At 35.6% G+C, this 22,737-nt stretch overlaps 3 protein-coding genes and 1 long non-coding RNA gene across 9 annotated transcripts; 2 read left to right on the top strand and 2 right to left on the bottom strand.

The window, feature by feature from the left end:
* The first annotated feature begins 176 nt into the window (after window positions 1-176).
* Window positions 177-13,136, top strand: LOC105321721 (GPI ethanolamine phosphate transferase 1). Its single transcript, XM_066078293.1, has 29 exons — window positions 177-292; window positions 841-1,080; window positions 1,333-1,454; window positions 1,693-1,791; window positions 2,078-2,184; window positions 2,501-2,625; window positions 2,722-2,975; window positions 3,133-3,173; window positions 4,509-4,568; window positions 4,655-4,747; window positions 4,847-4,902; window positions 5,108-5,129; window positions 5,250-5,306; window positions 5,406-5,485; window positions 5,843-6,030; window positions 6,222-6,294; window positions 6,553-6,652; window positions 6,768-6,863; window positions 9,512-9,594; window positions 9,685-9,732; window positions 9,878-9,923; window positions 10,193-10,301; window positions 10,538-10,640; window positions 10,767-10,854; window positions 11,104-11,187; window positions 11,579-11,634; window positions 11,744-11,819; window positions 12,097-12,213; window positions 12,512-13,136. Exons 2-29 carry the CDS (start codon window positions 854-856, stop codon window positions 12,668-12,670), a joined length of 2,769 nt encoding a protein of 922 aa, XP_065934365.1. The 5' UTR covers window positions 177-292; window positions 841-853; the 3' UTR covers window positions 12,671-13,136.
* LOC136273584 (uncharacterized) lies at window positions 9,247-10,278 on the bottom strand. Its single transcript, XR_010711754.1, has 3 exons — window positions 10,159-10,278; window positions 9,979-10,111; window positions 9,247-9,636 (listed from the first exon to the last, which is right to left on the bottom strand). It is a non-coding gene; the product is annotated as an uncharacterized lncRNA (long non-coding RNA).
* Window positions 13,137-13,371: 235 nt separating the features above from the next.
* Window positions 13,372-16,808, bottom strand: LOC105321719 (zinc finger protein 260). Of its 2 annotated transcripts, none has more exons than XM_011420144.4 (3): window positions 16,682-16,808; window positions 16,073-16,299; window positions 13,372-15,715 (listed from the first exon to the last, which is right to left on the bottom strand). In XM_011420144.4, the coding sequence occupies exons 2-3, from the start codon at window positions 16,290-16,292 to the stop codon at window positions 13,953-13,955; spliced, it is 1,983 nt and encodes a 660-aa protein (XP_011418446.1). In that variant the 5' UTR covers window positions 16,293-16,299; window positions 16,682-16,808; the 3' UTR covers window positions 13,372-13,952. The 2 variants fall into 2 exon arrangements, with proteins under 2 accessions (XP_011418446.1, XP_011418447.1); XM_011420145.4 differs by lacking the exon at window positions 16,682-16,808 and adding an exon at window positions 16,499-16,574.
* On the top strand, window positions 16,630-21,532 carry LOC105321720 (zinc finger imprinted 3). 5 transcript variants are annotated; one of them, XM_066078296.1, is made up of 5 exons: window positions 16,630-16,768; window positions 16,996-17,124; window positions 17,891-18,295; window positions 18,747-18,836; window positions 19,141-21,532. In XM_066078296.1, the coding sequence occupies exons 3-5, from the start codon at window positions 17,900-17,902 to the stop codon at window positions 21,052-21,054; spliced, it is 2,400 nt and encodes a 799-aa protein (XP_065934368.1). In that variant the 5' UTR covers window positions 16,630-16,768; window positions 16,996-17,124; window positions 17,891-17,899; the 3' UTR covers window positions 21,055-21,532. The 5 variants fall into 5 exon arrangements, with proteins under 5 accessions (XP_065934368.1, XP_065934370.1, XP_065934371.1 ...); XM_066078298.1 differs by lacking the exons at window positions 16,630-16,768; window positions 16,996-17,124 and adding an exon at window positions 17,182-17,298; XM_066078299.1 differs by lacking the exons at window positions 16,630-16,768; window positions 16,996-17,124 and adding an exon at window positions 17,347-17,370.
* Window positions 21,533-22,737: the final 1,205 nt, after the last annotated feature.

Genomic DNA, 22,737 nt, shown 5'->3' with positions numbered 1-22,737 from the left:
AATCAATCTTATTATAAAGCGAAGAAAAACCATCAACACTTTTTTTAAAAACAAAATATGCTTAAGATAGTTCTGAAATCAAACTTTTTAAAATTAAATGATCCTAGATTTTGTGTGAAATGTACATATATAATTCAAAGCCCTCGAATAATAAACGAACAATTTAATATCGAATGATGACAATATTAGTTCAGCCAGAATTTGCACAGTTACTATTTACCACACCGGTTTTTCATGCCATTTTATCTTCATTTTGAAACCAAAGTTGAGCATATATTCAATGAACATAAAGGTAAAGATATTTCATGCAGAAACTGATAATTAGTGTGATTCATTTCTCTTACCATGCTTACAATAATTAGTTAGCCGTTCAGACTCTATATCTCTTTTGAGAAATGGACAGGCATAGCCTACATCCATGTAAGCTACGCCTGTCCACTTATCAAAAGAGATTATTCTGACTCTTGCAAAGATCTATACATAAAAGTCAAATGAAATAGTTTTTCTTGGGCAATGACTTTCTTTTGTTGACGGATTGCAGTGATGTTCAATTCATTTATATCCCAACTTTCATTTGTCATCACTCATGATGCCATAATCAGCATAATTTTCTCTATAGGCATGCAGCTTCTTTGCATGGTCTAAGTCTCTCTCACTCTGCTTCTTTTGGTCATTTCCTTTTCCCGTTTTACCTCACCACATTACGGAACTCGCACAAGATTTCTGTCATCATCTAAATCTCTCTTTCATATATTCAGAGTCTACTAACACAATTATTAAAAATTCATAAATTTGTATTCGATAAACCTTTTGTCAGTATTTATTTTATGAATTCTGTAGGCTGTTAACCAACATGAAGACATGGCAACTGGTTATATTTGGAGTAACTGTTCACCTGATTTTCTTCTACTCCATCTTTGATATCTATTTCACCACACCATTGGTCCACGGAATGACTCCTTATGTCTCAAACCCAAATCCTCCCGCCAAGAGATTGGTCCTCTTTGTGACAGATGGACTAAGAGCTGATAAGTTTTTTGAGCCTCTACCAAATGGGAAACCTACAGCACCTTATCTCAGGTACATGCATGTATTTGCAAAATTTTCTTTCCATCACTTAGTATACATGTATTGAAATGACCATGTATGATGTATATAAGTAAATTGATACATGTATCTAGATATTAAGTAGTACTTGAGTATCTACACTCATGTTATATCCACTTCAGAAATGGAAATTGAATGTGAACATATTTTATTTGCAAAAAAAAAATTAATACAGATAACTTGCATGTTTGAATTACCGGTACTGGAAATTTTTTTGTATCTTAGGTCTATAATAGAGAACAGAGGTGTATGGGGTGTGTCCCACACAAGAGTTCCAACTGAGTCCCGCCCTGGTCATGTGGCCATCATAGCTGGCTTTTATGAGGATGTTAGTGCTGTAGCAAAGGGTATGATATTGATTTAATGGCATGATAACAGCATGAGAACAATAACATCATATCAATATCAACATGATAACATTGCACAATCCATATGAGACTATGATAAATTTAATAGCATAATAACAGCATTATCAATAGCAATAACAACACGATAACAATACATCAATGACATTACGGGAATAAAAATAAAAATTGAATAAATGTACCAATAACCCCAATTATCGATTCCAATGATCTATCTTAGGTTGGAAAGAGAACCCTGTGGAATTTGACTCTGTGTTCAATGAGAGCAGTTACACCTGGTCTTGGGGTAGTCCGGATATTCTTCCCATGTTTGCTAAAGGTACGATAGAAAATCAAATGAGACAGGATTTATATCCCTGAGCAAATTCTAGTATTAGTCTCCAAGCATCAACCTGTGCAATTACAACATCAGAAGCAGAATATGTTGACTTTAAGTTACACAGATGTATTTAGAAAAAAGCCATGCATTACAAGCATACCAAAGCAATTATAAGACATGAAATAAAAGAATCTAGTAGCTCTGATGATAAGTGCAAACCCTGCATTCTGAAACAGATGCAATAAAACAACAGTTTCTCCTAATGTAATAGTTTATTTTCTGTCAGGCGCCTCTGGAGACCATGTTTTCATGGACTACTACCCCTCGGAGAACGAAGACTTCGCTGCAGCTGATTCCTCCAAGCTGGACACCTGGGTGTTTGATAAGGTCAAGGTCAGTCTAGGATAACCATAAAGGTGTTCAAAGATACAGTCAAACCTTTGCTGAATCTCAAACTGATTCAAACTAAGTCAAAACTTCCAAGATGTGTGAGGATTTGAATTATTGAAGTTGAAATACGAAACAGTGGTTGGCCATCGACGGACCATAAAATTATATGAATTCATAGTATTTGACAAGTCAAAGTTCAACTGTATCCAGCATTGTATTCTATAGGACATTTTTCCTTATCAACAATAACTTACCCAAAGAAAAAACTGATGCTCAAGCTGTGTGTTATTACTGTGTAATAAATGCTTTATGTTGACAGAAATTTCTGATGGAAGCAGAGAAAGACCAAGCTTTGATGAAAAAACTCTCCAAGGATAAAGTTGTCTTCTTCCTTCATCTGTTGGGTCTGGACACAAATGGCCACTCCCATAAACCATTCTCACTGTGAGTAGACTCTCTGAACATGAATTAAAATCACAGATGTTTTGTACGAACATGTAACAGTTTGACTTAAGGAGGTTTTGCCATGATCTTTCACAGAGAATATCTAAATAACATTGCAACAGTGGATGATGGGATACAGGAAGTTGTTGGACTGCTGGAGGAGTTTTATCACCATGACAACAGAACAGCTTACATTGTGACAGCTGACCATGGGATGACAGACTGGGGATCACATGGGGCAGGGCATCCCTCAGAGACCCTCACACCATTGGTAGCTTGGGGCGCAGGGATCCGCCATCCAAGGGGAGCAGAACATAATACTCAAACATATGAAGATGGATTTGCAGAAAGTAAGAGTGATGATTTTTTTTATTTTATAAATTTTTGTCTTGGTGTTTCACAAATGGTTCAGTACCTGGCATATATTTACAAAAAATTGTTAAAAAGACATTAAACTCTTTATTATGGCGCTGTTAATACTATTAAATTTTTTTTCATTTTTTGCAGAATGGAAATTAGATAAATTGCAAAGATCTGATGTGCAACAGGTAATTCATAAAACTTTATAAGCAGTAACTGGGTTTTGTCTTTTACACCTTTCTAATCTGTAAATTTTTACATTATTTTTGAAGTTGATAAACAATTCTTCATGTGCCTGTACATCACACTACAATCTCAGATTTGGTAAAATTTTTGCAGTCGTAGATCATACAGTCAAACTTTGTTATCTCGAACTAGATGGGACTGTAAAAAAAACTTCAAGAGTTTTCCAGATATCAAGGGTAAAATACTTAAAGGCCGAACATTTTACAAACGCCCCCTTTTTTACCTGTACAAACTTCAAAATGATGCCGCTTGTCAATCAAGTTTGAAACAATAGCACCCAGTTTGATGGACGTGATCGTCCGAGTGTGATCTTGCCAGGTCCGCGGATTTCTGTTTACTAGCAATTAACTACATTATCTTTGATATCTTCCGTCATGTATTAAAAAGGGGGAATTGAAAATTGATTTTTAAACATTACCAGTATTAAAATTGATTATGAAAAATAATTATTCAGTGATTGAAAATACGCACAATTTATATTTGAATTATGTTGAATGTGTGTGACCTAATATATTCCACGAAAATGCATGGACAGCTCTAAAACATACAACATTTTCTTTTTACAACAAACGTACACTGTGCTACTAAAGCTATATTTACTGGTAATTCACTCCTTTGGAAGTTGGTGCATGTAAACGTCACTCCATGGAAAACGAACTCTATTAATTGTCGACGTATAATGGCTGTCTTTACATTCCACATTCTTATGGTTTTCTTATACTATTATTATTGTTAAAATTAACTTTTTAAACAATGTCAAGTGCTAAACACAATGTACTGAGTTATACTTTTATAGCAGAATTAATTTACGGCATTTTTTTCAATTGTGCTTTATACACGTGTGCTTAGAGAAAATTCGGACAACACATACCATTTCCGTATAAAATCGCTTCGTATGGTCATTAGAACAATAAGATATTTAAACTAAGACCAATTCCGACTAATTCTTTATTTCCTGTGTATTAATTTGTCTCCTGTGTATAGCGATTAGTAGCGTTCACGACCACAGGTAGACTGCAAGCCCCGGAGGCTTTCACACCTCTAATAATTAAGCCCCGCCCTCACCTGAGATTTACCACCCGGTAAAAATGTTCGGCCTTTAAAAGTAAGAGATTGGGACTTACAAATCATTGTGACATATCCACTGTATTCGAAATATCAGTGTTCGAGATATAGAAGTTCAACTGTAGTTAGATCTCTCTTAGTATATGATATGAAACAATGAATAACTGGATCAAATGAATGTTGCAAGCAATTAATTGTTATGTTTGATTTAGGCAGATATGTCTCCCCTGATGGCAGCACTGCTTGGGATTCCTTACCCTGTTAATTCTGTGGTAAGTTGTTTCAGCTCTATATACATGTAATGCATTTTGAACTGTGAGATTTATACCACTGTACAAGAGGCCATATATTTTTACAGGGAGCCCTCCCTCTAGAGTTTCTGGATATTCCCCTTCAGGACCAAACAGAAGCAATGTTTTCTAATGCCCAGCAAATTCTAGCCCAGTTTAAGGTAACAGTGTGAAACATTATGGTTTGGATATTTGTAAATAATGTTGCCTTATTGTTATGAAGTAAAGGAGACTTTTTTAGAAAATATTTTTTATTTTAGGTTAAAATGGAGCTTAAGAAAAAGACCACGCTCTCACAAACATTTAGACCATTTCTGTAAGTTTATATATGTGTTCTTATAGAAAGTGTGTTAAAGGGAGATAACTACAGCATATTATGAGCTTACTTTATTTAATCAATGAGAATCAATCGAATCCATTTCTTTAATGATGTATACCTGAAGTAAGTCAAGATAAGCAACAACAGACAAATAACATTGACATCATTGTCTATGAAAATTTGTTGTTTCTTTTTATTTCAGGGAATTGACAGAGGACAAACAGGTTGGAATATGATGAAAACACAGTTTTATATAGAGCTATTGCACAATTTATGCTCAAGTTTTAGTCTTTGAATTTAGAAAAATCACTAATTTAACATCAATTTAATAATTTTGTTCTCAGGTTTTACATGTCAGAAAAATAAAAAACCTAATCAAAGATGGACTTTTTGAAGATGCAGTGAGTATCCATGTAATTATGTCAAAAATACCAATAACTAAGTGAACAAGTTTCTTTGTTTGAGTTTAATGGTTTGGTTTCCTGTTGATATACTCACAGATAAAAGAATCCCAGCAGCTGATGGCTCTAGCATTCCGTGGACTAGGATACTATCAGGACTATGACCGATTCCTCCTGGGGTAAATGTCACAGTCCTTTATATTCTATGTTTTGTATTTAACATCAAGTAGATAGAAGCCTAATTCAAATAATTGGGGTTAAGCATCTGCAAATCTTAGATTTTGGTTGACAGCCAGGAAACTTAGTTTTTAGGTTGGCCATGATAAGGAAATGACCCCTTCAAAAGAACTGTCATACCCATGTTTAATACATGTATAATCTAACCAATTTATGGGAAATGGGATAAAATACTTCTACATATTTAAATGAAATCATAACTGAGTCAGTTAAAGTTCCCCTGATTCTCTTTCAAGATCAATTTCAAAACATATATATAACAACAGGAACACATAAGTTTGTTCTTCATTTTGTTGCAGATTGAGTGTCACTGCTGGCTTTGTGGGCTGGATATTCTACATCCTGACCCTCATTCTACAAAACCATGTGGGACTGTCATACAAGAGAACCTTCTTTGATGAACTGAATTCTCCATTTCTGTTGTCAAAGAAATTCATCCAAGGATTAGCTGTAACAGTTGCCGTAGTGATCATATTGTTACTTTTAGGTAAGAATAACTATTTAAATATCTAACCCCTCTAAATATCTGACTGTTTGATCAGTGTTCAACATGACAACAAATAACCCTGTATACAGTAGTTGAAAAACCAGTACAATGTTTGTCACTACATGTATCATGTAAATTCTACAATGAGGAATTTCTAAAGATAAGATTATATCGTTGTTTCTGTGTTTCAGTACAATCTCTGCCCTGGACCTACTTCCTGTATTGTCTGGTTCCTGTTCTACTTTGGAAGTTGGTTTTAGAAAGGTCAGCAATTTTGAAAAAAATTTAAATGTTACTCCAATTACCTTACACTACAATTCACAGGCATGCAGTCATTTACAGTATATCTGGTTATTGTGTACTACATGTATTTTAAACTTTTTGTGGTTAGAAGAAATAAGACGCAAATAAAAAAAGTGTACAGATTTACTTCTTTTTTGCTTCTAATGGCTACATGTTCAGGTTTTTGTTTAAGAAAATTGCATATTTGATTTAATGATAACCACAGCTGAAATTCTTTAGTTGGCCCATCTATGTGACGGCAGCACAGAGACTGTGGGACAACAATAGATCCCCTGTCATAGGAACATCCGCCTTCTGTCTCCTTATCCTGGAGGCTGTGGTAATGCTGTTTGTTTGAAAACCTGACTAGAATATAACAATAAACAATCACTCTGTACACATACTTTTATGTGTACAAGTATGCATGTACATGTACTAAGTTATATATTTTCCAGGTGGCTGGGTTCTTCTACAGGGAGATCTTCTCTATAGGTTTTGTAGCCCTTGGAGTTTGGCCACTGCTTGCATACAGAACTAGGTCAAGAAACCAGGTCAGATGTTATGCTAGCGCAGCATATTTTTTTACATGCTTATTGCAAAACTTTTCTAAAATAGAATTTAAAAGAAATATTTTGAATATTTTGTTATTTTCATAATGAAATCTTTTCTAGAATAGGAAGATGAACATTGCTTACAGAGTTATTCATGTGTTACAGTAAACAGTACTTACAGAGTTATTCATGTGTTACAGTAAACATAACTTACAGAGTTATTCATGTGTTACAGTAAACATAACTTACAGAGTTATTCATGTGTTACAGTAAACAGTACTTACAGAGTTATTCATGTGTTACAGTAAACATTACTTACAAAGTTATTCATGTGTTACAGTAAACATTCCTTACAGATTTATTCATGTGTTACAGTAAACATTACTTACAGAGTTATTCATGTGTTACAGTAAACATAACTAACAGAGTTATTCATGTGTTACAGTAAACATTACTTACAAAGTTATTCATGTGTTACAGTAAACATTACTTACAGAGTTATTCATGTGTTACAGTAAACATTCCCTACAGAGTTATTCATGTGTTACAGTTAACATTACCTACAGAGTTATTCATGTGTTACAGTTAACATTACTTACAGAGTTATTTATGTGTTACAGTTATCATTACTTACAGAGTTATTCATGTGTTACAGTAAACATTACTTACAGAGTTATTTATGTGTTACAGTTAACATTACTTACAGAGTTATTCATGTGTTACAGTAAAAATTACTTACAGAGTTATTCATGTGTTACAGTAAACATTACTTACAGAGTTATTCCTGTGTTACAGTTAACATTCCCTACAGAGTTATTCGTGTGTTACGGTAAACATTACTTACAGAGTTATTCATGTGTTACATTAACATTACTTACAGAGTTATCCTTGTGTTGCAGTAAACATTGCTTACAGAGTTATTCATGTGTTACAGTAAACAGTACTTACAGAGTTATTCATGTGTTACAGTTAACATTATTTGCAGAGTTATTCATGCGTTACAGTAAACATTACTTACAGAGTTATTCATGTGTTACAGTAAACAGTACTTACAGAGTTATTCATGTGTTACAGTTAACATTACTTACAGAGTTATCCTTGTGTTACAGTAAACATTACTTACAGAGTTATTCATGTATTACAGTAAACATTACTTACAGAGTTATTCATGTGTTACAATTAACATTCCCTACAGAGTTATTCGTGTGTTACAGTAAACATTGCTTACAGAGTTATTTATGTGTTACAGTTAACATTACTTACAGAGTTATTCATGTGTTACAGTAAACAGTACTTACAGAGTTATTCATTTGTTACAGTTAACATTACTTACAGAGTTATCCTTGTGTTACAGTAAACATTACTTACAGAGTTATTCATGTGTTACAGTTAACATTATTTGCAGAGTTATTCATGCGTTACAGTAAACATTACTTACAGAGTTATTCATGTGTTACAGTTAACATTACTTACAGAGTTATTCATGTGTTACAGTAAAAATTACTTACAGAGTTATTCATGTGTTACAGTAAACATTACTTACAGAGTTATTCCTGTGTTACAGTTAACATTCCCTACAGAGTTATTCGTGTGTTACAGTAAACATTACTTACAGAATTATTCATGTGTTACATTAACATTACTTACAGAGTTATCCTTGTGTTGCAGTAAACATTGCTTACAGAGTTATTCATGTGTTACAGTAAACAGTACTTACAGAGTTATTCATGTGTTACAGTTAACATTATTTGCAGAGTTATTCATGCGTTACAGTAAACATTACTTACAGAGTTATTCATGTGTTACAGTAAACAGTACTTACAGAGTTATTCATGTGTTACAGTTAACATTACTTACAGAGTTATCCTTGTGTTACAGTAAACATTACTTACAGAGTTATTCATGTATTACAGTAAACATTACTTACAGAGTTATTCATGTGTTACAATTAACATTCCCTACAGAGTTATTCGTGTGTTACAGTAAACATTGCTTACAGAGTTATTCATGTGTTACAGTTAACATTACTTACAGAGTTATTCATGTGTTACAGTAAACAGTACTTACAGAGTTATTCATTTGTTACAGTTAACATTACTTACAGAGTTATCCTTGTGTTACAGTAAACATTACTTACAGAGTTATTCATGTGTTACAGTTAACATTCCCTACAGAGTTATTCATGTGTTACAGTTAACATTCCCTACAGAGTTATTCATGTGTTACAGTAAACAGTACTTAAAGAGTTATTCATGTGTTACAGTTAACATTACTTACAGAGTTATCCTTGTGTTACAGTAAACAGTACTTACAGAGTTATTCATGTATTAAAGTACACAGTACTTACAGAGTTATTCATGTGTTACAGTTAACATTTCTTACAGAGTTATCCTTGTGTTACAGTAAACATTACTTACAGAGTTATTCATGTGTTACAGTAAACATTACTTACAGAGTTATTCATGTGTTACAGTAAACATAACTTACAGAGTTATCCTTGTGTTACAATAAACAGTACTTACAGAGTTATTCATGTGTTACAGTTAACATTCCCTACAGAGTTATTTGTGTGTTACACTAAACATTGCTTACAGAGTTATTCATGTGTTACAGTAAACCGTACTTACAGAGTTATTCATGTTTTACAGTATGTGTGGCTGGTGACCTGTCTGCTTTTGTCTGTATTTCCTTTATTACCAGTCGTAGGGCGGCAGAGCAACTACAGTGTGGTGTGAGTCAGATGTTACCATGTTGGTGAGAAATTCAGTTTTACCTGCTTATTGGAAATAGAAACAGTTAAAAATGAGATTTCCTTTTTCAGACTTCTGGCTGGAATTCTTGCTTTTATTGCTGGTTGTGTTATAGACAGGTAAAGTACGGATTTTCTGAATCAGCTCCACATTTTTTTGAACAATCATGTACAGATATGTGTACATGTATATGTTTATCAAAATAATTTGTGAAATATGCATTAAATAGATAAACATGTAGTACATGCTGTATTTTTTTTCCAGAAGATACCTGATGAATGTAAAGGGTGCTAAAATCCGGTGTGCACAGGTAAGCAATGATAAACAAATGAAGACATAGGGGATTTAAGTGTAAAAATGTTTACCGTGCTACACGGATCTTCCCAGCATAACCCAGGTCTTTAGATTTGTGATTGTTGCATCGTAGTACTGTTCCTGTTATCTTGTGTACCAGTAGTTCTAATATTGTGATGGGTGTGTTACAGCTGACTTGTGTACCTGTCGTTCTAATATTGTGATGGGTGTGTTACAGCTGACTTGTGTACCAGTAGTTCTAATATTGTGATGGGTGTGTTACAGCTGACTGTCCTCCTGGCTGCCATTTACAACCTGTGGTCTGTGTCATCCAGTATACGCAGGAAAGAGGGGCTCCCCGTGCTCAACCAAATCCTGTCCTGGAGTATTCTTGGTAAGTAAAGATAATGAATAAAAATAATGGTCAGACATCTAACATACTGGTGTTGTACATGTACTATTAAATTTACGTCAGATTTTCTTCAACTAATGTCCATTGCATTAAGATAGAAACATTTTTGATAATGTTTAGAATTTAAATGAAGTTGGAGGGAAAAATAAGAAAAGGTTTTTTTTCTCAGTTTTTTGTGTTTATGTGTAATTATAACATTATTTTAATTTATTTTTCAGTGACATCTAGTCTTTTCCCCTTGCTGAGCCCCACCCAGGTGCTACCTCGATTGTTCTCCATTGTGTTTGCATTTTCCCCTGTCTACCTTCTATTAAGTTTGTTGTATCCTTTTGAAATATTTTGGAAAAAAAATGTATTGTGAAGTAATTTATGTGAAGAGTCCAGATTTCATCCTCTCACAAGATATTATAAACCAAGATAACTGTTGATTTCCCTAACTAAGGACAGACAGGAAGGTCTGTTCATCATCTGCTTCTGTGTTGTCCTGTTTTCATGGATTCAGATGGAGAAAGAAGTGCATATTGCCAAGGAAAAGGTACAATTGTAAATGTATGATCCTGTACTTGTACTATGGGTATTTTGTTAACTACATGCAATTGTCAAATACATATATAGAGTAGTCATACATATATTGGTCTTCGTATTTGTATACATGTCTGATAAACACCAGATTTCATTTGAAAAACTACATCAATCTCACATACTGTTTTCGTTTATTTTGTTCCTAACTTGTTTTGGATATTGATCATGGACCCAATTAATGAAGGTTTTTTTTTTCATCTAGAATCTACTCACCGCTGATTTTTCATCGTCTCTCTCCGGAGAACGACATCTAGTGGCAGAGGATATACGCAGATCTGTCTTTTATGTATCCTTTATAATTTTTAAGGCAACATTTTTAATAACCCCTGCAAACAAAGTTTTAGAGAGTTGTTTTGGGGATATACTGGAATGTCTGTCTAGCAGTCCAACATTAATGTCCGGTATATGATTTTAAAAGACGAGATAACAGAAGTCGTTCTTGGCACAAAAGTGCTTATGACCTGAGGGTGTGACCCAGATACTAGGTCATTTGACCAAGGTCAAAGTATCATCGTCATCAACATAATTTTTAAAAGACCCTGGTGGTTATAAGTTCTTCCTTGGAAGTCTGGTACCTTTACATCTTTTTTGACAACATATGGTATCTGAAGACCTTAGAATTTTAGAAATGTACATTTACATGAATTACCGGTAGATTTTTCTTAACAGATGCATAGATTTTCTTTATACTTGTTGCATTCTATAGTACAGGGAATATAGCCAGTATTAATAGGTTAGTAAGTTTTATTTGACAACAAGTATACATATATATGAGTGTATGGATATTTAGCTTGTTAGTGTTACTCAAGTGCAATATAGTAATGTTATTCATACTTTGACAGCTTTGAGCCTGCCGCTGTTTACTGCTTCCTGACCGTCTTCAGCCCATTTGTGATGGGTGGTCTCTTAATGCTCAAAGTAAGGACTAAATTTGTAAATTATTACCCCCCCCCCCCCCAAACAGAGTTGGGGGGGGGGGGGGGTTATAGGAAATCACCTTGTCCATCTGTCTATTTTTCTGTCTGTCTGTGCAATCGTGACTGGTCCAAATCTTTCTCATGGAAAAACATTGGAAGTTCCTACTTTAGAAAATGATTGCTTATGACCTGAGGGTGTGTCATGATCTTGACCTAAGTCAAGGTCATTTTGGCAAGTCAGGTAAATACAGTCTACATTTTGAACAATTTCATTTCAGAACATCCTGCCTCTGGTCCTAGTTGCATGTTCATTCCAAACCGTTCAGATTTTGACCCACATTCCAACTCGGGCGCTGTTTTTGATTGTAATGATCATGTCGGACATTATGGCACTGGTATGTCAGCTTAAAAAATAATTATATTTTTAACACTAATGCACTGATTTATCCCTCTGCAGCCACAATGTAGTATTTTTATATACATGTCATTATGAATAAACTTTTCCCCATACTTATTTATTCATACATTCCAAACGATTATTGTGTGACCTTACATGTATAATCTTGTAACATGACATGTATTAAAACACTCAGATTCACCGCAAAGTCAGATAAACCAAAACTGAAAATAATATCAGCTTGTAAATGTATTTAGATCAGAGGAGTAATTCATTTGTTGTTTGTTGTTTTACAGAACTTCTTTTTCCTGGTGCGTGACTATGGCAGCTGGTTGGAGATTGGGACCAGCATCAGCCACTATGTTATTGTGATGTGTATGAACATCTTCCTCATGGTTCTGTTTGGAGTTTCCCATCTCCTGACAAGTGTCCAAATTAGACTGTCCAAATCTTGACCAGTATACAAATTTGTCATTTCAAATCTTGACAAGTGTCCAAAATCAGACTTTAAATATTGACAAGTGTACAAGTTAAGCTATTAAAATCTTGAAAAGTTTCCAAATTCAAATCTTGACAGATGTCCAGATTAGGTTCAAATTTTGACCAGTGTCCAAATAAACATGTTCAACTCTTGGACATCTTCGCTAGCCAAGGATTTTCGGTCCAGGGGAGCAAAGTGGACGGAAAACCCTTGAATAGTGAAGATGACTCTTGGAACACCATGTTGTTTTCTTTTATTCTTCATGAAAGGTGTTACATAACATTTCAATAGTTTTCTAATAGTGCCTCATTTACGGTATTTGTACACGTATAAAACCGTAATTGCTCTTTCAATAATTTCATGATCTTGCAGTTCAGAGAATTTTTCAATTTAATATATCTTAAAACGATTTGGTTACTCAATAAAATATAATAACATTTTCAACTGATTGTTTGGTGTTTACATTGTCCACCTGCTGGGAATTATTAACATATTGTTAAAATCTACAGGAACTTGATCTCTGATTCAGCATAATGTTCACTGTATACAGACAATCAAAATTTTAAGGACAAGGTATGCAGTTGATGATGATCCAGAGCACACTTAAAGTTATGCAAAAGGTCCCGAGATATATTTACTGAAATAAAGTGTAGCATAATAAATGAAGCCTGCAGGTTTTAAAGTATATGTACTTTCTTTATTTTGTGTATTCTTAACTTCTAAATTTTTATGTAGGAATATGCACATTCAAACAAAATGTCAATGTAACGATATTCATGTACCTGATAGCTTGAGTTATACAGAGTATTGATAGCAAACTGATGAATACATGTAACAAGGAATAATGATATATATTGTAGTACAGATGTAGGATAGACTGCAGCAAACAAATGAATAAATATTAATGTATCACATTCAACAGATGTAAATGTCTACTCAACATATAATTCTAGAAAAGTTATCCAAGATTCACTCAAAATAAGTTAACAAATCAAAACATGCAAAATGTGCTTATCTAGTCCTCCTATTATTCATGTCAATCAAAAATGAATCCAGATACACATAACACTTATGCTTCCCCTTTCTTATCCTTTTAAAAGTTGATCAACCCTAATAGAGTTAAACACCTTAACATTTATTAATTTGTTATCAAACAAAAATAAACACCAAATTAAGTTCCTGGATTTCCACTGTTGCCCTTGGTTTCCTTGACAGGTGCCCTCTGTTTCCCAATGAAGTGCCCTCAGTATTCCTGATCAGGTGCCCTCAGGCTCCTCAACAGTTGCTGCCACCAGCTGAGCCAGCTCCTCTTGACTAAGACCAGTTTCTGACTCCTGGTTCTCCAGGGTAACTTCTATCAGCCCAGTTTTGCCATCAATGGTGACCACCTCCATTTGCTGGGGTTCTTCCTCTGGCTCCTCTTCTTCTTCCTGAGGGGGTGGGGCTGGTGTGCGGGGTTCTTGCTTGATGGTGATGGTCTCCTCGGACTCCGATTCTCCCAGCATTTTAAGATTCATCTCGTGCTCTTCAATCTCCTCTGGCTCGTGGCCACTCATGTGATTATCATATATACTTTTCTTGCTGAAGCCAAAATTACACAGGGTGCACCTGAATGGGTTTTTCCCAGTGTGTGTCTTGTAGTGGGTCTGTAAATTGACTTTCTGGCAGAAAGCTTTTCCACAGATATCGCACTTATAGGGCTTATCTCCAGTGTGGATACGAATGTGCCTGTACAAATCAGAGATTTTTCCAAACTTCTTTCCACAAGTATCGCATACAATATTCCCACTATGAACCTTTAAATGGACTTGGAGGCGGAACATCTCACTGAAACCTTTGAAGCAGACACCACACTTGTATGGAGTGTCATCCCCTGCATGGATCTTCATGTGGCGCCTCAGATTTCCTCCTTCGTTGAACCCTCTGGTACAAACAGGACACTTGAATGGTTTTTCTCCTGTATGAATTCTCATGTGCATGCGGAGCTCATATCTATGCATGTAAATCTTGTCACATCCATCAGCAGGGCATTTATATGTCTTTTCGTGGGTGTGAGTCTTCAGGTGACGATGACAATTACTCTTGTTATTGTACTCCTTGCCGCAAACATTACACTTATAGATATATTTGGTTTTAGAATCATCGCTCTCTCCATCCATTCCAGTAAGCGAATTATCTTGATCTCCGTCTTTGCCTGTCATGTCAGTCTGACTTGCATTATTGTTTCCTGAGGTCAGAAGATTTCCCAAACTTCCCAGATCTATCACCGTGGCAACCTGCTGGTTTGGGAGGGTCACCTGATGACTTCTGAGGACGACCTCTTTCTGCTGATCAGTGCTTCCTGTCCTAAAGTCCACTTTGGCAGGAATGGTGGAGGCAGGTTTCATAACTCCTGTCTGCTTTGTGGGACTAAACTGTCTGGCCTCGTTATGTAATGAATGGCTAGACACATTCTCTAATGAACTTGAGGCCTCAATATTAGAGGGGACAGTAATTTCATTGTTGGAATTCTCTTTTTTATGGGTTTTTAAATGCTGTGGAAATGCAGATTTTTGAAATATTTGTCCACAAAATCCACACATAAACACCTCCTCCTTGTCATGTAACTTGAGATGGGCACTCCAGTTCGCTTTGTTTTTGTAACATTTTCCACAGATGGTGCACTTATGAAAGGAAACAGTTTTAGAGCCTCTAGAGAATTTGTTGCCATCATTTGATACAGTAAGGTTATGGATCACCTGGGCTTTAGGGGGCCTTCCTCGCTTCTTCTTCACAGGATTCAGAGTCAAAACCTCTTCCTCATCTTCATCCTCTAGCTCAGGTTGATTTATTTCTTGCTGTATATTGATGTCCAGGGCGGGAATAGTCTGAGTGCCCTGCTCAACAAAGCTGTAGGTATTGAAGTGTGGTACTGTTGTATTTTGTATTCCAATATCGTGGCTACGTCGACCTTTCACCTCTATCGTCTCCATTGGAAACATGACAGGATTGGGGTGAGAGGTCTGTGTCACATTATTATCTGAAAAGATCAAATATAAGAATTCATGGGTTTTTTCTATGCAATTTATTCAAAAGATTCCAATTTTGTCATCATCATCTGGCACTATAGCTTATTAGCCAAAATAATAATAAAAAAATATATATATATATAAATATATCGCTCAGCATTCTAGTACAAACATAACTTGCCTAAGACCCATTTTTACAGATCTTAATTGCCACCAATTTGTTAAGTATGTTAAACTGTAACATTTCTTTGCAAGTACTATGAGAACTGGTGAGAATTCACCTGTAAATTTATCATTTCAATTTCTAGACATTATCATGGTAATTAATAAATGAGAGTTTTGGGTGGAAATCACCTTAATTAACTTACCAAGTGTCTGCTGGCCCGGCTCCTGGTAAACAATGACCTGCACTGTGCCATCCTCAAGGTACTCTGTCCGGTAGTTACCCGCAGGAATCTGGAGGGGGGTTCCATCTATGATGATCTCTTGACTTCCCTGTGGAACATTCGGTTGTTGTGCTATATCAGAGGCTCCTACTTGGTCCACACTTACTTCACTTGGAGCAATTGTAAGAAATTCAGATGACATACTTCACCTAAAAAAGATTTGGTGTTGATGTTTTATTATTTTGATGATTTTGCTCAAATTGGTACTCAATTAAAGCAACAGGTAAAAGTGTTCAGTGCGTATAAACTATAAAGCCACATTTTTATAAGCTTTTTTTCAGTTAATATAGCCGAAGTCTCAGGTATGCATCACAGAGGGGGTACAAAAGAGGGATAAATGGCCTAAACCTTTTAATGCACAATTTTATCAAATTTCGTCAGCTTTAAAATAAAGCGAAAGTAACGTCAAAATTCAAACGCATGGAGTACCTCTGAACTCAACTTGATGCTTGCACACTGTGAAAGTCTGATAGAAGAAAGCTTCAGAGTGATCCGTGACAAATGGGTTACTCAATATCACTATATACTCACCAAGTCTTTCTTTTCTGTTCCAATTACACGACAAGGCTAAGCAGACACCTTGGTAAAACAACGCATGCTAGAAACACCCAGTTCGAGGTGAAAAACAAAATGGCGGTATCATTGGGAAATTTTGTCAAGGGAAATAACTCTGTTAAAGCTTTAAAAGATTATTTTAAAAATATTTCTTTCAAAATGTCTTTGGAAATGTTAATATGGTCAGTGTGGTCTAAAATCATTGAAGGAATATTTAAAAAAATCAAGTTTTAATAATATTCTATTTTAGAAATCCTTTTTTTTTAAATCGTTAATTTATATTCTTGCAGTTTTGTTATACTCAGTACTGCAGTAGAGTTGTCGTTCCTTGCACAACCAAAAATTTAGCGCCGCCAACGCCATTTTGTCTTCGTTTCACGAGTTATAAAGGTCAAGTAAGAAGGATTTGATATAACTTGGTAAGTTGTATGTTTACACAAGATAAAAGCTATTTATTGTGATGGAAAACTTAATTTTTCAGTCTCGCTGAACAACCTATCGGCTATCACAGTGTTTGACAAACTAATCAATTCACTTGGATGCTTGGCAGCGTTGATTTTGGGTAGCATGCAAGCATCAACGGGAATTTACAGGTTTTAAATGCGTTTGATTGTTGCAAAGTTAAAAAGAATCTACTTTCGTTTTATCTTCCGTTAATGGAATAAGTAGGATATATTATAAAGGAAATAATTATGTATTAAAAACAGATCCACAGGAGAATATTTCAGTTAAAGAGTATTTAAATGAATTATTATATACGTAGACAATGAGAGTAATTCTGTCCTTTTTTTCAAGAATGTGCAACCCTATTTCTCAAATATAAACCAACATGGTTTTGATGCATAATAGGCATTAGTGATTTATATAATAAATACTGAAGAAAATAGTTTTTTTGTTATTGTGAAGTTCACTTATTGCTTATATATTGTTTTACAGTAAACAAAACAAGAATTTATGTTGTTAACACGAAAAATTGCTTGTATTTCATTTAAATTGTCATTATCAGCAAGTTCCTTTAACAATATCAGAGGAGCACATTTTCAAGTCGCCTTGTGTCTTTCTTTTATGTTCATGTTGATGTGCATGGTAACTACGCATGTTCCAATTGAGTTGATTAGTCTCCTGGTTTGAATTATTTCATTCAGTAATTGCATCCTGTACATGTATGTTAATTTGTTCTTACAGGATGGAGTAATGGAGGAGGATACAATATCTACCATGAAAATGGAAGATTCTGGAGGGGAGAGGGGAAATCTTTCTTTTGGAATGCCCTCCATGTCTGGTGAACCTGTTGTGATCACCTACACCACTGAAAGCACAGAAGATGCCGCACAACTTCAGGAAAAGAACGAATTAAAAGCAAACACGACATGCACAGAAACAAGTCAACGAGATACTGAGGCTGCAGAGAGTGACAGTTTCAGTGAGGCCCTGGCAGGGGAGCAGCTTCTACAGATGGCAAATGCAATCGTGATGGAACAGGGACAGATGGGTGGGGTGGAGGAAAATCAACACCAAATAGTCCAAACTGTCGATGAAAATGGAACGGTTGTCAAAGAAATGCAGATTGTTCAAAACAGCGAGGGAGAGGTATTTAATTCATTCTTTTAAGTACACAATTCATAGGCTATGGTTTGCATAGATAATAACACATACCCTTGTTTTATTCCCTAGATCATTTCTACACCTTTTACACCATTGGCACACTAATATATATGTCTTTGAACATTTGAACATTATATATGAACATTTGGAAATCTTATAAATTTTTCTTATCTTACATACAAAAAAGAAATAAGTTCATGTATTACTGTTTAGTATGTTATGAATGACAATTACTTTTGAAATGTAATTAAGGATAAATTGTCCAAAAAACTAACTTACTGTTGATTTTGGAGAAAAAAGATGTGGATGAAACTAGTGCATTAATGTGATGAAATAGTTTTCTTATTATTTATTGAATAATAATTAGTAATCATTTAGAATTCTATGTAGAACATTTCAACAGTGGTATTTTCAATATGCTTCTTTTTAAATTTAGACAATGGGGCAGCTACAAACAATGGCAGAATATACTGATGAAGATGGAGCCATACATCAGGTTCCTGTCAAACTGGATAATGACAACCAGGTAAAATAAGCTTTTATTTGTCCTACCAGGTATTTATCAGTGATGTGACAGGGAACCATTCACATCTTTTCAATTAAGTGAATATGCCCCAAAAAAAATCACGGTTTTAATCTTTATGTATTTATCTTGTACAGACATGCAACAAATTTTCCTTATTAAAATGATCCTTTATAATGTTTATCAAAGCTTGGAGGTCTACCATGTACTTGTACTTACTAATGCAATACAGATACTGAAATGTTAAATTTAACGATTGAGGGATCAATGTAAAAGAAATATAATTTCTGTGTTTTTTTTCTTGCAGTTGGTGCAACTGGTTCCTGTTTCAACTGAGGATGGGAACCAAGTTTACATCCAGGTCCTGAACCCAGACAAAACGGACGGACTGTCCACCGAAGAGTCCCCCACGGAGATCCAGGAGGTGTTGATAACGGAGAACCAGCTAGGACAGGAAATGATATCTCAGGACGAATCCATGGACGGTCAGGAAATCACCATAGAGAATGTCCAGGAATTGTCCAACTACAAAACGCAGGTCATGGAGGATGGAACAGTCCAAATCTACATGCTAGACGACAAAAATAAACAGCAGAGGGGACTTAATAAAACTCTGATGAACATCATATCTCCCACTAAAGGGGATGCCTCTGGTCCGCCGGCCAGCTCTCTGATGACAATTCAAGCCAAAAAATACAGAGACGTGGCCACTCAGATTACTGTGTTTCCAAAATTTTCCAGGCAGGGATTGTTTGATGTCTCAACGCAAGTTACATCCAAAGAGATTCAGAGAGATCCAAAATTACGCAGTCTCCCAAATGGCACCACTATCATTCAGAATAGTATTGTTAATCAGAGCGAGAGTACCATCATTCTAAATGCAGGGAGTGAGAGTGAAATGATTCTCCATAAATGCACCATCTGTGGAAAAGTGTACAAAAATAAACAGAATTGGCAGGGGCATATCAAAATTCATGCTCAAGAAAAAGTATACATGTGTGGCTATTGTGGAAAGATTTACCCCCGTGGGAGCCTCTCAACTCACCTTCGTACCCACTCAGAGCTCAGACAGATTGCTGTGTTTGAGAACTTGCCCGATCATTTGAAGAGGAAGAACTACAAGCAAGCCCCAGGAATGGTTTTTCCAAATGAAGAGGCATCCATTATAGAACTAAGCATTGCAGATGTCGCCTGTGAAATAGATCCGGATTTGTTTCCACCACCGGCAGCTGAAGTGGTAACCGCTCCCTCCACCATTTTGCCTGCCAATGACGCCTCATTACCTGAGCCAGCGGCCGAGTCGGAAGTCTTCACAGAAAATGATATTCCCGCCAAAATGCACATGGAGGTGGAAGCGGAAGCAGAAATCCAGGAAGGAACGAAGACCAAGTTTATTTATAAATGTAATGTCTGTGGTAAGGAATATAATAACAAGAGTAATTGCCATAGGCATCTCAAGTCCCATACAGATACAAAAGGCTTCAAATGTGGATATTGTGGGAAGGCATTTACACACAGGTACGAGGTACGAATGCATTGTAGAACTCACACTGGTGAGAGACCGTACAAGTGCCCTATATGCACTCGTGGATTCAACGAAAGTGGAAACCTTAGGCGCCATATGAAAATCCATGAGGGAGACAATTCACCATTTAAGTGTGGAGTCTGCTTCAAAGGATTCAATGACACTTTAAGATTGAATGCTCACATGAAAGTTCACACAGGAGAAATTGTTTGTGATGTGTGTGGCAAGAAGTTTGGCAAGATCTCAGATTTGTATCGTCACATAAAAATCCACAGTGGTGACCGTCCATACAAATGTGACTTATGTGGGAAGACTTTCTGCCAGAAGGTCAATTTAATCACGCATCAGCGCACCCATACTGGTCAGAAAGCTTTCAGGTGTGACTACTGTGGCCTGGGATTCAGTCGTAAGACCATCCTCCAGCAGCACATGAAGACTCACCTGGAAGATGAAGAGGATTTCTCGGTGGAGAGGACAGCGGTCAGGCCTGGGAAGGGACAGGTGGAGATTAATATGGAGGCAGATGTCATTGAGCACATGGAGGCTCTGTCTAACGAGTTTGTGGAAGATGGAGAGACCCAGACAACGGACATCCAGGACGTTGTGCTGGAAGACGGGGAGGAGATCATCGCCGAGGCAACCAGTCAAGATATAGCGGCTTATAAGATACAAGAGGTGGAAACATACACAGACTGATGGAAGATTGCGAAAGGAAATGAAAATGTATTCTATACCTTGAGTTTGATAAATGTAACAAAGCCAAATTATTGCAAGGCGATTGATTGACAGTTAATTTGATGGTTATTGCCTAATATTTATGTGTTCTATGGTTCATGTAAAATATACTTATTTTTTTATACTATTTATGGTAACTGTTGTTGTTAGAGTAAGGAGGAACTGGAAGACCAGTGAAATACATGTATAACATTTGATTATCTTCTCAGATTCAAACAAGGCAGCAACTCTGAACTGAAATTATTAGTATACACTACATGTACTACATAAATTATTGCACATTATATCCAATGTTTAAAAAGTGAATTTCAGAAACACTTTTGGAGAAACGTGTTGAGTTTTGAACTTTGGTACAGTTTGTGTTCTTTATTTCTGGTTGATTTATAGTTATGATCAAGTTATGAGTTTGGAATTATTAAAATTGTTATTTTAGCTTAAATTATCTTGTTGTCAATGATAACGTAAGGTACACATATACATGTTTATTTTGGTTGAAATCCACTACATTTGTTGGTTGGTTACTCCACCAACAGTTTCCATTTATTTTCTTTGCTGAGGTTGCACTTTAGTGTGCAGTTCTATCAGGAGAATATCTAGATCAAGTTATGTTTTGGGTACTATTGAGCAAAACTTTTTACAGAGTTTTGCCCCTTGGACTTGGAAAATTCCAATTATTTGCTTTCTGTTCATTATCACTGCAAAAGTTGAACAAATTAATTACTGATATACCATGAAAGATGTGTTTTAACCAAATAATCGATGTAGAAGATTTGTGCAACCTATAATTTTAAAACTTTTTAGCTTGGACACATCATACTTGTACTTGATAGGTTGATGCATCTCAGATAGTACCGATAGATGACCCCTATTGATCTAATGTTCAAAAAGTCAATTTTATTTTCATGTACACTGCTTATACATTGTAATAAAGGCTTGTGCACCCTATGATGTACATGTATGTATGTCCAATGGAGGGGGGCAATAAGTGTTTCACAAACATCTCGTTTTTTCTTAAAATATCAATAAATTGCATCCGATTTACTGAATTGATGACGGTGACTTAAATTAATGTGATTCCCATGAGCTGAAGTGTATCAGTAGAGACTGATTAATAATGAAGAATTAAAAAAATGTAATGACTGCAAAATTGATTTTGTGAAGTCTTTGCTGAACTGACAAGAAGGCGATTTCTTTCAAACCCTTCCTTGATTTTTATATTGTTTTTCATATGAATATAATGTTAATATAATAAACATATTTCAGGCAAATGTTAATGAATATTGATGTGATTCCCCTTAGGACAAACATTTTGTGTCAGGCAACATTTTGTCCCTCTGGGCTTGCATCAATAAGTTGGAGTTTTGATCATATAAATACGTCAAACATATTGCTGGACCAGGAATCGAATTTGGGACTCCTGCAACTCTAGTCTCTACCAATGAGCTACCCAGGTCGATATCCATGGTGTCAATATGTATATGCTCATTCCTCCTTTCCTATTACATTTGGTGCCGTGACCTGCCCCTGGTACTGACAGGTTAACTCTGCCAGAGAAGGAGCCTAGGGTGATCTTAAAGGGCAAAGATCATTAAAGGTGGAATAATCATCACTTCATCATTTTGAACATCATCACAAAATGGCTGA

The sequence above is a fragment of the Magallana gigas genome, chromosome 3 (assembly GCF_963853765.1).
Source record: "Magallana gigas chromosome 3, xbMagGiga1.1, whole genome shotgun sequence".
Lineage (NCBI taxonomy): Eukaryota > Metazoa > Mollusca > Bivalvia > Ostreida > Ostreidae > Magallana > Magallana gigas.
The sequence above is the reverse complement of the archived record's forward strand: the minus strand, read 5'-3'. Positions and strand labels throughout refer to the sequence as shown.

Bases quoted from the DNA above. Each gene is read 5' to 3' on its own strand.
- LOC105321719 (XM_011420144.4), bottom strand. From the start codon at position 16,292: ATGTCATCTGAATTTCTTACAATTGCTCCAAGTGAAGTAAGTGTGGAC. The intron at 15,716-16,072 runs GTAAGTTAATTA...TGATCTTTTCAG, and splicing joins GCCGGGCCAGCAGACACTTG to ATAATAATGTGACACAGACC.
- LOC105321721 (XM_066078293.1), top strand. From the start codon at position 854: ATGAAGACATGGCAACTGGTTATATTTGGAGTAACTGTTCACCTGATT. The intron at 2,976-3,132 runs GTAAGAGTGATG...CATTTTTTGCAG, and splicing joins TGAAGATGGATTTGCAGAAA to AATGGAAATTAGATAAATTG. The intron at 6,295-6,552 runs GTCAGCAATTTT...GAAATTCTTTAG, and splicing joins TGGAAGTTGGTTTTAGAAAG to TTGGCCCATCTATGTGACGG.
- LOC105321720 (XM_066078294.1), top strand. From the start codon at position 17,660: ATGTTGTTAACACGAAAAATTGCTTGTATTTCATTTAAATTGTCATTA. The intron at 18,296-18,746 runs GTATTTAATTCA...TTTTAAATTTAG, and splicing joins TTCAAAACAGCGAGGGAGAG to ACAATGGGGCAGCTACAAAC. The intron at 18,837-19,140 runs GTAAAATAAGCT...TTTTTCTTGCAG, and splicing joins AACTGGATAATGACAACCAG to TTGGTGCAACTGGTTCCTGT.